This window comes from Orycteropus afer, unplaced genomic scaffold (assembly GCF_000298275.1).
Source record: "Orycteropus afer afer isolate SDZICR_OR568_19922 unplaced genomic scaffold, OryAfe1.0 scaffold00149, whole genome shotgun sequence".
NCBI classification, from domain to species: Eukaryota; Metazoa; Chordata; class Mammalia; order Tubulidentata; family Orycteropodidae; genus Orycteropus; species Orycteropus afer.
Genome location: NW_006921736.1, coordinates 5,848,678 through 5,866,578, shown reverse-complemented (window position 1 = coordinate 5,866,578; position 17,901 = coordinate 5,848,678). Strand labels below are relative to the sequence as shown.

The 17,901-nt window shown below is 36.2% G+C and overlaps 1 protein-coding gene across 1 annotated transcript in view; it reads left to right on the top strand.

Moving 5' to 3' along the window:
- The first annotated feature begins 2,499 nt into the window (after nucleotides 1–2,499).
- Nucleotides 2,500–17,901, top strand: part of MDFIC2 (MyoD family inhibitor domain containing 2) — a 184,974-nt gene continuing 169,572 nt past the window's right edge. Inside the window, exon 1 of the mRNA XM_042781680.1 lies at nucleotides 2,500–2,587. Within this exon, the coding sequence (XP_042637614.1) occupies nucleotides 2,500–2,587 (88 nt within the window). The remainder of the gene's footprint in view (nucleotides 2,588–17,901) is intronic.

The window sequence follows — 17,901 nt, the reverse complement described above, 5'->3', positions numbered from 1 at the left end:
AAACCCACCAGCCACTCCTTGGAAGGAAGATTGGGCAATCTACTTCCATAGAGATACCACCTCAGAAACCCCAGGAGGGGTCGCTATTAGTCACAATCGAATCAACAGCAGTGAGCTTGGTTTTTTCTTTTTTTTGAGTTTTATTGAGAAATGATAATAAGATAGCAGCTGAGCTATCAGAGGGATTGTAGTCTTGTCAGAAATATGACACAGTTTGACGTAAGACCAAATTGGAGACCTATCATACCAAGAGTCCCAAATGTGGTCAGAGGAGAGAAAGATTACAGATGAAAGACAACAAAAAGATTTTAAGCTGGGGATGGAGATGGATTTTGAGATGAGAAAACATTTCTAGGAACAGTTAATAACAAGAACAGGTATGTTCAAGGAATAGCAACAATAAAATTATGCTAGCATAAAAGGCTTAGCACCTCTAAGAAATCTTAAAAAACTTTGTGGGCCAAAGTTTGAAAATCACATTATAGATTCCAACCATTCAAGGTTTCCTTAGCTGTCTAAGGAATCTGGAATGTATCTTATTGATAACGGAAGGAACTGAAAGTAATTTTGGTATAGAAATTAGCTGATCAAGATAGTTTTAAAAGATAATTACATTGGGAGCAAAGTACAAGAAGATAGGATGTTGGGAAAGTAGGTGGAATGGACACAAGGAAATCCAGTAACAGGCTCCTTTAACATCTAAGTAAAGGCACTGCAGGAAGTTAACCTTGCTGGGCCAAAAAATAAATTTTGTTTTTTTTATGGTTATGGGGGAGATTTTTTTAACTTTTTATTTTGATTTGGGTGAAATTTTACAAAGTAGATTCGTTTTCATTCAACAGTTCAAATACATTTTGTTTTCTGACACTGGTTACATTCCCTGCAGTGTAACAGCTCACCTCCCACTTCCTCCCTATAGTTACCCTTTCACTGTGCCCTTCTTGCCTATGCATTTCTGCTGCCTATCTTTCCCCCTGTGCCAATGCTGCTTTTTTGTTTTGTATGAAGAAAAATTGTAAACGTTTAGGAATGTTGAACATTATTTTTCATCACTTATAACCAAGGGTTAGGGAGTTCTGGTAGCATAGTGCCTAAGGCACTTGACTGCTAACCAGAAGGCTGGTGGTTCAAACCCACTAGCCATTCCTCAGAAGAAAGGTTGGGCAATCTACTTCTCTAGAAATACCACCTCGGAAACCCAAGGAGGGGTCGCTATCAGTCAGGTCTGACTCAACAGCACATAACAACAATACCCAAGCATTATGCTTTTTTTTAATCCTTTGTTGAAAACAGTATTATTTTTAACTAATATTCTTATTACAAATCCTCTTTGTAATAGCTACTATCAAAAGAACTTGAAATGTTTTCCCTTTTATCTTATTGCTTACAAACAGAGAAATTGCTTTTCAAAATATTAGCTACAGGATGAACTTTTAGACACTATAGCTTTAGAGGTTCCTTTCCTTTTGTTTGAAAACCAAATAGTCTGTGTACATTTTTCAATATAATTTTTCAACATATTTTCATATTAACCCTAAATAATGAATGGGGGTTGTAGAAAGAATGGGAGGGAAGAAACTCCACCAATTTGAAATGAGTTCATTATTTTTATCACATTTTACAGAGTGTCATTTTAAATAAGTGCTAGCCTGGAGAAGGTTTTTATTGTTTTGAACCACAGGCTTTATATTACCTTGAAAAAAACCTCTCAGCCGCAAGTTGGATGCTTCTGGCAGCAATACAAATCTAGCACCACCCAGGGAGGGAGTGTGTTTTCTTCTCTGCTCACTTCTGTCAGGGTAGAGGAATGCTGGACACCCAGAGACGACAGGGAGGCTGCCCAAAGTATCTCCAAGCTGTCCCCCAGTCCCACTCCTTGGGCCTTCTTCTTTTGGAATAGACAGGTAAGTACAGTGCAGGGCTTTGGCTAACTGTGCTCAAGAAGAGCATCCTTGTTCATTACAAGCAAGCCATGAAAGTCAAATGCAATGCACTAAGGGTTCAGAATAGGTCTTCCAACACCTTCAGTGAGTGCAACTAGGCATGTCTCAGGTAATAAGCTCCTTATTCGACCCAGTAAATTAACAGAGTTCCTATTGTGTTTTATTATTGATTATATATATGCTTGTATATCACTTTGTAGCATGCTTTTTCCACTGATATTAAACATTAAAACAAGTGCATATTTGTTTGTTTGTTACAAATCTGTGACTCAGTGTTAACTGTTCATCTGTTATTCTTTAATATTCAGAAGTTAGATCTTATAGAAACCTTTATTGCTGAAAAATGAAATATCATATAAAGTTTACTTTACAATGTTAATATTCTAAAAGCATACAAGTGAATAAAATGTGAGACTTAACATTAAGACAGCAAACTGAAAAACTATTTAGATAAAATTTTCCCACAATATGGCAGTAGTCTCTAAATATAAAGCTCAATGTTATAAATTTGGGTTCTTAATGAATTTTTTATATCACAAATTTTGTTCCTACTTAGATGTCAGAAATTGAGCTGGAAAAGATAAAAGTAAGAACAGCTGAGAATTTTGAAAATGATAAAAATAATATTTCTTGGTTGAAGGAAGGTAAGTCCTATTGCTGTCGATTTTACATTGGTGTCAAAGTTATGCCTTTGTTTATAAGTAAGAAGATAGAAAAATGACCTGGCAGTCCAAATTGTATTAGTGCTCTTTTTTTTTTTTTTTTAACGTATGTACAGCCTAAGTTGTAGGTGAGGGTCTTTGATATTGAAATGTGTCTTGTCATCTCTGGGTTGTGGGAAAACAGATTAGTTTGTTGAAAAGACTTGCTACAGATTTTTGAACTCACGTATATATATTATCTGTAAGGTTCTAGAGGTGCTGGAGATTTTTCTGCTTTATTACCAACCACAAAAACTAAATAATTAGTCTTTGAGGACAAGTATTTTTGAAACAATAATTACATAAAAGAATGCATGCTGTAGAAAAAAATGTCTACAAATAGAATCGTCATTCACTGTAATTAGAGAAGCCACCTTCCCAGGGGAGAATGCTCTTGGTCACAGGCACAACGTGCGCAAGATGACTGCTTGAAATACACACACAAATCGATGTGTTCTCCTATCACGAGTACAAATTTGTGCACTTTTGGAAATAAGTATAAACTCATGATTATTTACTAGAAGGTTTGCTTTTATAATCCTGATTTTATGAGCACGTTTAATGTCTCTTAAATGAAACTGATTTGATGTTTATCTGAGTAAATATGTTAGCCTTTTTCACCATTTCATGAATCTATTAAATTGTAAAAGAAGCAGTTCTTAGAAAATAGTAGCCATTCTTGAAAATTGTTCTATAAGGTGATAGGAAACTCTAATAACTATGTCAAGCAAGTTAGTAAACATTAGTAAGAACATCAGCAATGACAGCATTCTTTATTGCTGCTTATGGGTGATTATGTTGAGTCATCATAACAACTCTATGAAGCAGTTAGTATCCCTACTTTACAGATGAGAAAATAGCCTTAAAGAATGTTACATAATATACCTAAAATTACAAAATTAGAAAGTGCCAGAGATGGGATTCAATCCCAGGTTGTCTGACTTCACAGCACATGAAATAACCACATGTTCCACAGAAAGAAATCTTAACTTAATTGTTAGGATGGTCTGTGCTCAAAAATATGTTTCTACAGTGTTTGATACCTACACTTTCATGCATATACTGTCACTCTTATCCTTAATCCCACCCTAAGCCATTCTCATTTTAAAAGTGTCTTTACTTTTTAGAAGTTCCAGATGATTCCTTCTAGTCAATTGCCCAGCAACCAAATTTACTATTGGAGGTTCCTTTCTTAGAAAGACTCTATTTCAGGATAAAGAGTTGACACAGGCATGAAGTATGTTCACAACCATTTCCTTCAAAAAGCCACAGGACTAGAAAATCCTCTCATTTCTTTTAATTTAAAGACTTTAGAAACAGAATCCTTCAAAAACAATGTAGAAGTAACATACTGAACGTGGGTCAAAGATTCCCTATGTTTTTCTTGTGAACTCCCAATCCATGAAGACATAGTTAGCTCCTCATTACTACTCATTGTGTAGTTTGTATTATTTTTACTTTAATTGCTTCATGGTATACATGTAGCACATAAAATTTATGATGAAATTGATAGGCCAGGTAAATGTTTCCTGAAAAAATTTGTTTTTTCAAAAAATATGTCCAATAGGTAACAACTTAGGCATTGAATTCCTATAATCTATAAAATTTAATTTCCCAAATGACTTGTTTTATCCCATTTGGACACTTCATTTAAGCTACACTCAAATTATGTTTACCATATTTCATGAAAGAAAATCAAGCCAGATGCTAGATGATAACATTTTAATTGGGAATTATCAGGATGAGTTTGTTTTAGAACATAAATGTCTTTTTTTTTTTTAAGTTAAGAAAAAATATACATGTTGGCTTATTAAAAAAATTGGTGCAACAGTAGAGTGAGAAAAGTAGGACATTTGAAGTCAGATAGAGGTGAGTTTTAAATCTCAGTTCAGCTATGTGTGATTATGTCATGTTACTGAACCTCTTAGAGCCTCAAATTATGTCATGTTACTGAACCTCTTAGAGCCTCAAATTCCTTAGCAGGGGACTTTTACACACTTCATAAGGTTGTAGGGATTAATTGTGATAATATAATTTATGTATTTCTTTCCCTCTTTAAAGCATGATTCAAAGTAATATGGTTATCTTTTTTTTTTTCATTTTTATTGTGCTTTGGGTGAAAGTTTACAAAGCAAATTCATTTTCCATACAGCAGTTCACATACACTTTATTTCATGACATTGACTACAATTTCCCACAATGCAACAGATCTCTTCCCACTTCCTCACCATAGTTACCTCTTCCCAGTGTCCTTCCCTCCCACGCACTCCTGCCCCTCAAGCTGTCTCACTGTGCATACACAGCCCTTCTATTCTCCCATGACTGACCTCTCCAAGGAGTGTATCTACCTAATGTAAATGTTCAGCTCATATGCCTGTCTTTTGTTTGGCTTGAAACCACAGGAGTGGGTTCAATTCCAGACCTGAAGGGCAGCTAGGGGCCATAGTCTCAGGGGTTCCACCAGGCTTTATCAGACCAGCAAAACTGGTCCCCTTTTTTTTTTTTTTTTTAATGATTTTGAGTTTTGTTCCACATTGTTTTCCCACTCTATCCAGGATCTCCTACACAAATCCTCCTCAGAGTGGTTGACAGTAGTAGCCATGCACCATCCAGTTCTTCTGGTCTCACAGTCGTATACGCTGAGGATTGCATAGTGTACCAGTTGCTTGGACTAATTGCTTCATGCATCTTTTGTTTTCTTCACTCTTCTTTGTGCTGGATGAGGAGAAAACCATCACTGCATCTAGATAGCCACTTGCAAGCTTTTAACATCCCAGTCACTACTTGCCAAAGTAGGATGTGGAACAATGATTTTATGTAGTATGTTATGCCAACTGAGTTTGATGTCCCCTGCAAAACTATGAATATCCTTTATGAGAGTGTGGCTCACATTTTGAATAATCTGTAATAATAGCAGCAATGTACATTTTGCAGTATCTTATAAGATCCTCACAACAATCTGGTGTGCAGGAGTATTGTACCCATTTTACAGACTACGAGACTGAAGTTTAGAGAGACAGTGGACTTTGCTCACATGTGCAGAAATGTTAAATGGCAAAGTGGATCTTGAACCCAGGTCTTCTCTTCAAATTCTGTTATCTTCATTGAATCATTTTATTATCATGACTTCCCTCACAGTTACAATCAGTATTTTTAATTAATCAATGGCTCCCTCCTTAAACACACACACACACACACACAAAATGCAATAGATACTCTAAAGCTGCCCGAAAAGTTTTTATGGTAAACAACAGCAGTTGCTTCACACATCACACTTTTGTTGTCTCCCACTGGAACTCTAGCAGAGGACTTATTTATCATTGTTAAAATGTGGGTAATCATGGCAATACCTTAGTAGGGTTGGTGCAAGTGCTCCCTGAGATATCCACATGAAGCTCTGAGCACAGCATCTGGCCTCAGAGTAAGCAGGCAACCAATAAGCATTAACACCATCACTGCCATCCTGAGTACTGGTGCTATTGTTTCCAACTTCTTATCTTCAAAAATGCATTTGATTTATTCAATTCAACCCAACAGGTATTAATTGTGGCATTGCTAGAGATAGGACTTGAGTGAGTGGCAGAGAACAATGAAAACAAAGAAATACACTCCCATATCCAAGGAGCTTATTTAATTGTCTTTCTTTTACCTGAAAGGTGAAGAGGCTCTTACTTACCCTTCACTATTCCTCAGATGGATCATGGATTGATGGCCTCTTTGCTGGTGTTGAAGGGTTGGTCAAAGCCACACCCAGAGTTATCAATAATTAGGCTACGTAGTATGTCTGAGAAACAGCAGTGACTGACTTGAAAATGCACTCATTTAAAATTAATTGAATCCTGTTTTGCCCTTTATCAAATTATCAAGCACTCTTGTACCCACATTGAGTCACATGGCCTTCAAATTCTAGACTTCTCAAATTTTAGAATCTTCAGATTCCTGCTTACTAACTTAAGCAATTCTAATTTGGGAGGGTGAAGCCTAGGAACAAGCACTGAAAAACAAGACAAGTGATTCTGAAGTAATATGTGCAGAGATCAAACTTGGAGAAATCTTGTTCTTAGATAATCAGAGAATCAAAACATGATTTTGAAATTAGTACCAGGAGTCCCTAGGTTGTGCAAACAGTTAAGTGCCTGGCTACTAACTAAAAGGTTGGTGGTTCAAACTCACCTCAGAGGGTTGGAAATGACTCAGCAGCAACTAATTTCCTCGTTGTTTCAGCTGAAAGAATTAGGTAACTGTGGACAATACGGCCTGCTTTTGTTTTTTAATGTTGTTCAAAATATACATAGCAAAACATATACCAATTTACTAATTTCTCCACATACAATTCAGTGACATTGACTACATTCTTTAAGTTGTACAATGATCCTCACCCTCCTTTTCTGAGTTGTTCCTCCCCCATTAACATAAACTCACTGAACCCCAAGCTTCCTATCTAACCTTTTGAGTTGCTGTTGTCACTTTAATCCCATACAGATAGTTCTTTAAAAAAGCACAACTCTCAAGGCTGACATTTTTAACTAACTAGGATAAACTATTGTTTGGCTTCAAGAAGGTACCAGGGGATATTTTAGGTTTAAGGTTTAAGAGAATGCCAATCTTGAAGGCAGGTGGTCAGCATCTATTCACACAGATACATGGAGGAGGAAGTGCTGAGAGCAAAGGCATCAGAGGCTAGAAGAGGCCTATATTGGTGCTAGGGAAATGGGCATGTATATATATGTATATATATATAAAGCCACTGCTGTCGAATTGGACCCGACTCATAGTGAGCCCTCCTTGGGTTTCAGAGGCAGTGTCACTACAAAAGTAGATTGCCCAACCTTCTTTCTGAGGAGTGGCTAGTGGGTCTGAACTGCTAGCCTTCTGGTTAGTAGTCAAATGCCTTAGGCACTAATTGTGTTCCAGTTGTAAGGTAAATAGATATTCCAAGTCCTAGGTTGTCATTGTAGGTTTCTGGCAGGGACTAATATATTGAAGCATGGTTTGTGAGTACAATTCTGTAAATGACACACAGAATGGGATGGGACAAGTAAAGGAAATGTTAAGGGAAGAAAATTGGGAATAGCTAAGATAGAATACATTCAGCAACTCTAGAGTAAAGAAAACATGGCCTGAATAAAGGTCATAACAAGGAGAGGAAGAAAACAGGCCCAAATGTGAAAAGCTTTACGAAGAAAAAACTGACATAACATAAGAGTTGGGGGAAAAAAATACAGGTGGAATAAGATGGAGTGTAATATCCCATTAAGCCAGGGAGCATTCTGGGTAAGCATTTCAGTGCTTGCACCTTACACCATTTGATATGGAAGAGAAACATCAAAATGTAAGGATGGAAGCCCTTAAATTGTTGCCATCTGCAGTTCAAAAATCACAGCTTCACCACTGTTTCAACTGCACACAATTTTTTATAGTGCTACAACTTATTATAGTATCTCTTGATTTTTTTCAGGAGAAGCTGGAAATCTGGATTTCTATGTGGAAACTTCTGATTTCTAAATGTTAAGTAATAATGATAAAGTGGCATGCAGGACAAACAAAGACAGGCTCTGCAGGCCTATTTCAGCCCACAGACTTCCGGTTAGGAACCTGTCCTAAGAATGTTTATCTCTAAACAAAATCTACTACAATTTCTTGAAAGCTGATTTTTCACAAACACTGTTGCATCAGCACAGAGATAGATAGATACATGCATATGTACATGTATGAGTGAAGTCTAGATATCAAGTGTCTAACAAAATGTGAAATTAAGAACACTGAATTAAAAGTGTTGTTCCTTCAAAAGATTAGCTTCTTATAATTCTTTTAATGGGATATGCTTTTCATGATGTAATAGGAGGAAGAACAAAATCATCCCAAGTTACAAGTGTACCCTCTATGCACCAAAGCAATAGTTTTGTAATCTTCTAACTAGTTATATGCTCACCTATTAATTTCCAAACTGAGTGGTGCCCTAGCAATGCTTGTCATAATAAGAAAACTCATACTCAGAAGAAAGGTTTTATTTATTTATTTAAAAAGCAATTAGCAAGCTTTTCTCACCTTCTGTAATATTAGGAAAAAAAGAAAGTGGAAGATGTGAATTGTGTAGTTAGTTTGAGATAAGCATAAGCTCTAAAAAACAAACTTACTGCCATTCAGTTGATTCTGACTCATGAGACACCCATTGGGCTTTCGAGGCTGTAAATTTTTATGGAAGTAGATTGCCCTACCTTCCTTCTGCAGAGCAGCTGGTTGGTTTGAACCACTTACCTTCTGGTTAGCAGCCAAATGGCTAAACATTCACATGATGACTACCATCTTTGGTGATTTCAAAAAACATTATTAAGCCACAGTTTAGAGCAAACACTCCTAAACTTACTCAGTATTGATGTAGTGGAGTTTGGTCCCAATGATTTGGTACCTTGACTACATTAGTTTAATCAGAATTAATGAATATTATAGACTAACATAAGAAGCTCTGGTGGTGCAGTGCCTAAGGCATTTGACTGCTAACCAGAAGGTTGGTGGTTCAAACCTACCAGCCACTCTTTGGAATGAAGATGGGGCAATCTACTTCTGTGATTTACCACCTTGGAAACTCAACATGGGTCACTATTAGTCAGAATCAACTCAGTGGCATTGAGTCTGGTTTTTTGGTTTATAGACTAATATGGGAGAAGGATGAGGAGGCAGTTTGCTTCTATAAAGATTATAGCCTTGGAAACCCTATGGGACAGTTCTACCTTGTCCTACAGAGTCACTATGTGTCAGAATCAACTTGATAGCAACAGAATGTCTATAGACCAAGAACCTAAGATATCAGAAAACAGAAGACCAAGAGTAATGTTCCAAAAATTCACTACTCAATGTAAGAACCCCTTCCATTCCCCATCGCCATGTTTGTGTACTGACAAGATAGAGTGAGAATCTTGCTTACACTTATTGACATTGATAAATCCCCTGGATTTCTTTTTAAATTAAAGTGAATATATTTAGTTCATTTGCTGTGTGTGTGTGTGGGGAGGATATTTCAGACCATGAATAGTAAAAGAGTTCCATTAAAAAATATTCATTTTATTCACTTTACAAACATTTGGTGAAGTTCCTCTTAAACTCACAGATAGCAGTCTGGGAAAAGCAATGAAGATATCAAAAGTGAAAATGCCAAGTTCCTGCCCTCAAGGAACTCATGTATTTAACTGCTTTATTATAATGACTAAATATTAATCCATGCTAATATTCTCACTCAGATAATTCTCATTTTAGAAGGGTTAAATTTTGTGTCTAGCTTAAAAATTAAGTCACACTAATACCTATTTTAAATTGTTAATTCCCACAACTAGCATATCTTGAGATTTCTTTTACTATGTACATCCAGGAAATGGAATCATTAGCTCTTATTTCTGTAGTCTTCATTAACTTGGGAAAATGTGTTACTTAATAACCAATATAGGGGTGAGGAAAAGGTAACAGCCAAATAGAATTCTGTTTAGTTTTTAAGCATAGCTGATAAAAGACATTAGATGTAAAAACACATCCTTTCAAATTACATATATAAGTAAAATAAACACATGTGCATGATAATTTCACAAGCATAAATTGTTTGAAGCTTTGAAACAAGTTGATGCAATGGATACTAGTGTGAAGACTATCTTTTAGAATCAATGTTCAAGGAAGTTCTCTCTGAAGGAGAGAGATCTGAGCTAAGACTTACATGACAAGAAAGAGCCAGCAGGCAAAAAACTGGGGAAGAACATTCAAACAGGGAAAGAGCCTGTGAAAAGATAATAGAGCTGAAAATGACTGGGAAGGAAGGAAGGGGAGGAGGAAAACAGGAAAGGATGAAGGGATGGAGGCTGGAAAAGAAAGGCACTTAAGCTGGAAATAATGCAAGGCTTTGCTGGCCACAGTCAGGAGTTTGGATATTTTTTTCTATATGAAATTAGAAGCCAATGGAAGTTCTAAGTAGGGGAATATAAGCAATCAGTTATATTGTTTGAAGTAAAGATAGTAAGCAAGAACAAAACAGGAGGAAATTGCAGTTGACCAAGCAATATGCGGTAAGTAGGATATGATCAAAATGTCCAGATGGAAGCTAGAGAATGGATTGAGATCTATTTTGGAAGCAGATCCAACAGAACTGGCTGGTATATGGATATGGGGAAACAAAGCAAAGAGTTAAGGTTGACTCCTGGCTTGAGATACTGGGAAGATGACAAAGCTAAATGAAGAAGAGTGAGATGAACTGTCTGGAGACTGGAGAGACAAAAAAGCAATGTGGGACAGGTGTGAAAAGCCTGTGAAACATTCACATGGAAATGATCAATTCGGCAAGAGGACTTTTGAGTTCAGTTAATCTACCTAGAATTTCCTAGTCTATTGACAGAGAAAGTCTCCTTGAGAAAGCACATTTTTGCTGAGGTTTGAAGGAAGAGAGGTTTTTTGCTGAGATGTGAAGGAAGAGAAATTACCTATTGATAGGGAAAGTGGGGGAAATAAAATTCCAGATAGAAAGAAAGGCATGTTTAAAGACATTGGGATAGGAAAGAACACATTATGTTCTAAGAAGTAAAAGAAAACAAGAATGGCTATAGCTTCTTGATCCAAGGGAAGGATGGCATTGGAAGAGTGTGATGAGTTTGGCCAGGAATATACCAAAGAGCTTTTCATAGGCTCTGATCAGCATAATAGCTTCCAATAAATTCTTTACCTTTGGCATGCCTACTAAATACCTATTTTAAACAGTTGTAAAATATATCCCACTACATTTTATTCTCAAAAGAATGTAAAGTAATGGACTATCAAAGGATAGCACAATTCCTCCAAAAGAAGTATTACAGTATTGCAGAATAGTGTTTTATCATATTTGGGAAGCAACAGATACTGTTTCTGACTAAATTAATGAAAAGGGGAATTTATTGAAAGCCTTGGAGTTGGCTCACCATCTAGAAGGAAAATCCAGGTCCAGGAGGGCAAGAACTAATGTAGCTCTGGCCATCCATATAGCAAGATTTAAAGGACTATTTAGGAATATATATTTTCTACTATCCTCCCATCCCCCCTCACCTCCCAGGAGCTCTGGTGGTGTAGTGCCTAAGGCATCTGACTCTAACCAGAAGGCTGGCAGTTAAAACCCACCAGCAACTCCTCAGAAGGAAGGTTGGGCAATCTACTTCTGTAGTGATATCACCTTGGAAACCCCAAGGAGGGGTTGCTATGAGTCAGATCCGACTCAGGGCAGTGTGTTCTCATCCCCCTACTCAGAATTCCAAATCCCGAGGAAGAAAGCTCAATAGCTTTGGCCTTGTGTCAACTCCCTGGCATGCAGGGAACTTTGACAAAAATCACACAATGGGCGGGGAGAGACTTATTCAGAGGGAACGCAGGGTTCTAGCAGCAGAATAAAGGGAGAACAGATGTTGTGTGGCTCCAAAATAACATCTACCTGAAAGGGCAGTACCCATGCCCTGAAGTCCAATGTTTTTTTCCCCACAAGGGATAATACTTTCTTAAGAACATGACATATGCTTTTGATGAAGCACCAAACATTTCAGGAAGGAGAGTGCTTCCTTTAAATATGTGGCCTCTACTAAAGTTCAAATGTGAGAATCATTTTGATTCTCTGATAACCTTATTTTATGTTTAGAAAGTTCAGTAAAAGATGAGATCTTCTGTGTTCTCATAGGTCAACACATTTAATTCCAGTGGCACATTCTATAGCTGACGGTTAAAATTTCTTTCCATCTAAGCCTATAAAGTAGTATATCCATTTCTTATAAAAATGATGATGTTGATCCCAAAGGAATGGAAGGCATAGAAGATGCCATGTCAGCCTTGAGATTATGACCAGATGAGTTAATCAGCACCAAGTCCTCATAAGTTGTTTAACAGCAGATTTAAAGACTCTTTCAATGATGATAGGGCAGTACATCAAATCTAGAATGATCTTAGCTCACCATTATTAATTGCAATTTTATGAACTAGAAGTAGAAGCAATCTTTAGAGACTGGGAACCAATCCCTCCTGTCTCAACAGCAATAAAAGAATTGTAGATAACCACAAACTTCAAGAGACTCACTCCTTTCAATAAGAAATTTTCAGCAGAACGATTCATTTTCCTATATATCCCAGCAGCTGTTGATGTGATACACTTAATCAACATTAGTATAAAGAGATATCTTACAGTGAGAAAAAAAAAGTCCCTTATGTTCTATGCCTCAGGAAGAAGGGCATTCCATTTCTTGTAAATTATACAAAGAGATACTTTATTTTTATATGATTATGGCCCATTTCTTTCAGCTTAGGAACAGCATTTAGAGGGAATATACACTCTAATAAAATGCACCTACACTAGGTGTTCACCAGACCATTAGTAAAAAAAGGAATGTGAATAGAGCAAATGAAGACATCACTCTACAGTCATAAATCATTTCAACCATTTTAGCCATTATTTAAGCCTGTCGAGAAGTAAATGTGCAGCAAAGGCGAAAAGCAAGGACAATGACAGTAGTTTTGCCAGTGTATAACTTCAAGGAAAAGTAGAGAGGACAACTCAGAGAGGTATAGTATTAAATAAGACATCAGACATTTTCTTCCTCTGAGCTGAATTCCCCACATCAGCAGGGATCTGAAATGAAGCAGCTACATCACAGAAAGTAAGAAAGGTGCTTCATGATTTCTAATCCCCAAAAAGCAGACATGAGGACAGGAAAATTTACATTTTAGCTCCTCTTTCATATACCAAATCTACACTTTGTCAGAAAAGACAAATCGTTAGAAAAGGGCCTCATGTATGATAAAGTAGATGGACTGACACAAAAGCTGCAACAATGGATTCAAATATACCGATGATCAAGAAGATGGTGCACGTCTGTTATATATAAGGTCACCATGAATCAGAGCTGACTCGACAGCAACAACAACAGTTTTCTTCGTTATATTTAGAAAGTTCAGCATTATAGATAGGAAACCAAACTTATTCTAGTGTTACCAAAAAGAGCTCCCATGTTACCAAAAGACGTGTTAATACTATAGTATCTTGTATTTACATAAACTTTTCTGCACAATAGATCCAATTTTTTTTCAGAGCACAAATTAATTAAAAAAGAACAGATTCCACTCTTCACATTTGTGTATTAAAAGTAATTTCTTAAACCAGTATTTAAAAACCCAAATTTAGAAGAAAAAGTATTCATGTTAAAAAACAAGTATTGTTTAATATGATAGTATAAAATTAATTATAAGTGAAATAAACAAATACTTTGATTTCCTGTAAGGCAGACTTAGGCAAAGAATATATACTCTCATACTTAAAAAGCAATTAGCATTCTCATTTTAAAGTTGCAATACCACAACATAAAAAGATAAAGATACTTAATAGACAGTAATGAGATTCACTTTTCCAAGTGAAATTCTTCAGGGAATTTTTTATTTAGTAAAGGAAAAGGAGGGACAATGCACTAAGGTGTTTCTTTTTTCTTTAAATGACAGCACAACTTGGAGTCCTAGTGTATTTACAGGGCATTGAATACATTGGAGTATTCAAATTCAGCGCATTGTTAAACCTCTAAATTCTGTAGGCCAACACACATTAAACAAGACACATCACTTTCTGGCTTCTGAATTCTAAGTCAAATAACCAAGCATGATTTCTAGAATAGAAGTGATTCTCTGAAAGAAGCATGTACTTTTTGCTTCAGTTTTACTTAAGGAATTCAGTCTCATCTTGGACTCTCCTAAATACAACTAAAGGAAATAACTAGTTCTCAAAATCTTAGAGACCAAATTAATAATGAAAATTAGGTGTCAAATTCAATTTTCAAGCACTTTGAACAGGAAAAACTTAAATGGCTAACATAAATATAACTATGTTGTTGGAACAAAATGCTTTATTCCAGCCTGCTCTCTGGCCTTACAACAATACATTTATTGAACTCTTATTGTTTGCAAAGCTCAATGCTCAGGGCTCTGAGAAAATCAAGCATACATTACACTCAGGTGCCTACAATCAACACAGGTTTGATGTTGGGGGAGAGGGAGAATGCTTAAGAAAAGTTCACCCATAAGTCATAGATTTAAGAAGAAGATGCAGTGTTAAGTATTAGTGTGTGAATTATGCAAGAACAAGGATGCATCTGGCTTATACAGCTCTGTATTTGAGTACCTAGAAAGCGCCCTGGAACACAGCAGAGGCTCAAAAATTATATGAATAAATGAATGCATAGATAGATAAATTTCAAAGAAGATATGGGATTCAGAGGTAGAAAAAGAGCATATCTGGAGTTCAGAAAAATGAAATTTAGCTGGGATCATAGCAGAGTTGCAAGAGACAGGAGCATTAAAAAGTGACAGAATATGATGGTCTACAGTGTGGGGTGTATTCTGTTCAGAGAACAGTTGTTATGTTTGACTGGATAAAGGGTATGTATGGGAGAGTAGGAAATGAACCTTGCTACATTCATAACTATGAGTCAGAATTGACTCGATGGCACATAACAACAGCAATAACGACACACTGTGAACAGTTCTTAGTACCAAGCTAAGGAGTGTAAGTTGGAGGTTGTAGGTAAAGGGAAATCACTAAATATATCTGGGATTGGAGTCAGGGAGGTAGGTACCTCAATATGACAAAACCAGCTCTGTGCTTTAGGAAACGATCATGACTTTAAGATATTTATGGAAACAGAATGACCAGTTAGATGCCTGTTTCACCCACAGATGAGCAGGAATGACATGGAATTAGGATCCTGGCTTTCATGGCAATGGAAACCAAGGAGCTGGCACCCAAGAGATCACTGAACTCAAGGCCTTGACCGTAGACTGAATATGTAGGGGTAAGAACAAGGAGTTGTCAGACTATAAAGTATTAATATAAATTAATGTGGGTTTATATAAGTAAGCTAAGTTCACTGCAGAAAGATTAGAAAATGCAAATTAAAAAAATACTCTAAATCCCAACCAACACTCAAAGTTAGCCACTTAAATGTTTCATATCCATGTACCAATGTGTTTGTGTGTATGTGTATATACACACACACACACACTCACACAATAAATACACACAAACATTAATAATTTTAACAAAACATCATCATGCAATATATTTAATAATGTGCTTTCCTTATCATAAAGGAATGCGAATACCTTTTCAGGTAAATATACATAGATTTATAGCATCATTTCAATGACTATATGCATAGTATTCCACTATTAAAGGAACAAAATATACATACTTGATTCCTCATTTTCAGATACTGAGGTGGTTTAAAACATTTTTCTTTTGAACCTCAAAGGAATACATGACAACATATATTGGCATTTCCTCATAAACCAACTAACCAAAGACACAGGTAGAGTCACACACCTTACCTTTCATCTGACAGTTTACAGCAGTTGTATATCTGAGCCTCAGTTTAGCTTCATAAAAGCCATGTGCAGAAGCTCCTGTCATGTGTGTTCCACACCTGAGGAAAATACAAGAGCATGTCTGTAACTTGGTTCAAAGTCACACACATAGTAGGTGGCAAACCCAGTTCTCAAGCCCACTGTTTTTATCCTAAGTCCAATGCTTTTTCCATCATGGACTCTGCTTTCAAATATACTTGAAGGTAGAGAACCAAAAATCTTTTCATTCATTTTGGCAACTAAAATTTCATCTGCATTCATCTTGGCAACTAAAATTTAAGGAGACTGGAAAAGTTTGGGAGATCAATGCAGATGATGCCCCATTAAATCTATTATTCATTTAGGTGGATTTTCTGAACACATATCTTCAGCAGAGTTAGAAGTGATTTCAATGGGGAAAAGGACTTCGTTATGACATTAGGCAAAGATTCAGAAGCTGACTTATCTATAGATTGTTGTGATTAAATAGTTCAGAATGAATTACAACTTTAATATTGCTGCATTCATATTTAAGAGATAAAAGTTGGAGTGTGGATCTCATAATATCCAGTCATTTAAGACACAAGCGAGTTATAAGGATTAATCATTTTGCTATCTTTCCATGAAATTGGCTAACTAAACAAAAACACGGCTGATGGAGGAGGAAAATGGAAATCTTATTTTGTTTGCTTTTCTTTGTAAAACAAGCTCTTGAAAATAAAACTTATTATATCAAAGTATGGGGAAAAAATAACTCCAGTGGCAACATCAACTATTATCAGATTAAGAAACAGCAATATATTTTTGCATGGCTAATAAACACATCAAAAACCTGCAAACCTAAGGACATTTGGTTGCCAAATCCAACTTCAATTTGCAAATATCCTATCTGGCCATACCATCTCTTCAGCAAGAAAATGACATTACACACAGTCCTGCTTTCCTATCCTTAGCAAGTAGCACCCTGCCATCAACCTAGGACATGACCCTAATTTCCCTTGTTATATTTAGACTTTTAAAAAATTTGTTCTCTTAAATCTTTAAACAGTAGGAATTAGCAAAGAATACAACACACCATTCTGTCAAAGCTTTAAACCAGAAACAAATATGGCATTAGCCATAATGCATACTGTATCCATATTGTTTTTCAATCATGATTTAAATTGTTATACCTGGATGATCAGAATCCTACAAGTTTATAAAAATAATACTTTTTAGTTAAAATTATAAAGCTTTTTTTTTGGAAATCCAAATGACACTTTACAAATTGTTTGATGTCTTAATACTTATCCACAAAAGGAAAAACAGCAAAAACAAAAGGCTTAAGGTAGGAAGTACTTCAACTCTAAGTTTTTACATAAAAGAGGAAACTAAGCCAAAGGTTTTCCCATCCCTGTAGAATTCTGATTATACATATATACCTTTTGCTCCACAGGGCACCCTGATATATGCAATAATAAGCTTCTGTATTTCCAGCTAGCCAAATGAAAAAGGAGAAACAAGAGAGACTCAATTAACAATTTGGGGGTTAAGCAGAAGTACAGTCTAATGACAGCCCTCTAGTGGCTCAAACATCCAAACTCTTAATTTCCACCAACACATCCAAACTTTTGTGGTCTAGGGCAAACGTTTTATACCCTCTATTTCAACTTTCCCTAGAATATTTAAATGAACAGGCAGGCCTTTGGTTCCTTAACCTTATTTGTGTATGGACTCATTTTACAATAGCTAATTATCAGAACCAAGCAAAATGATTTGTATAGTTTTTTGTTTTTTTTTTTTCAATTGTACAATTTTAATTCTGACTACAAAGGGGAGCTCTGGTAGCATAGTGGCTAAGACACTTGCCTGCTAACCAGACGGCTGGCGGTTCAAACCCACCAGCC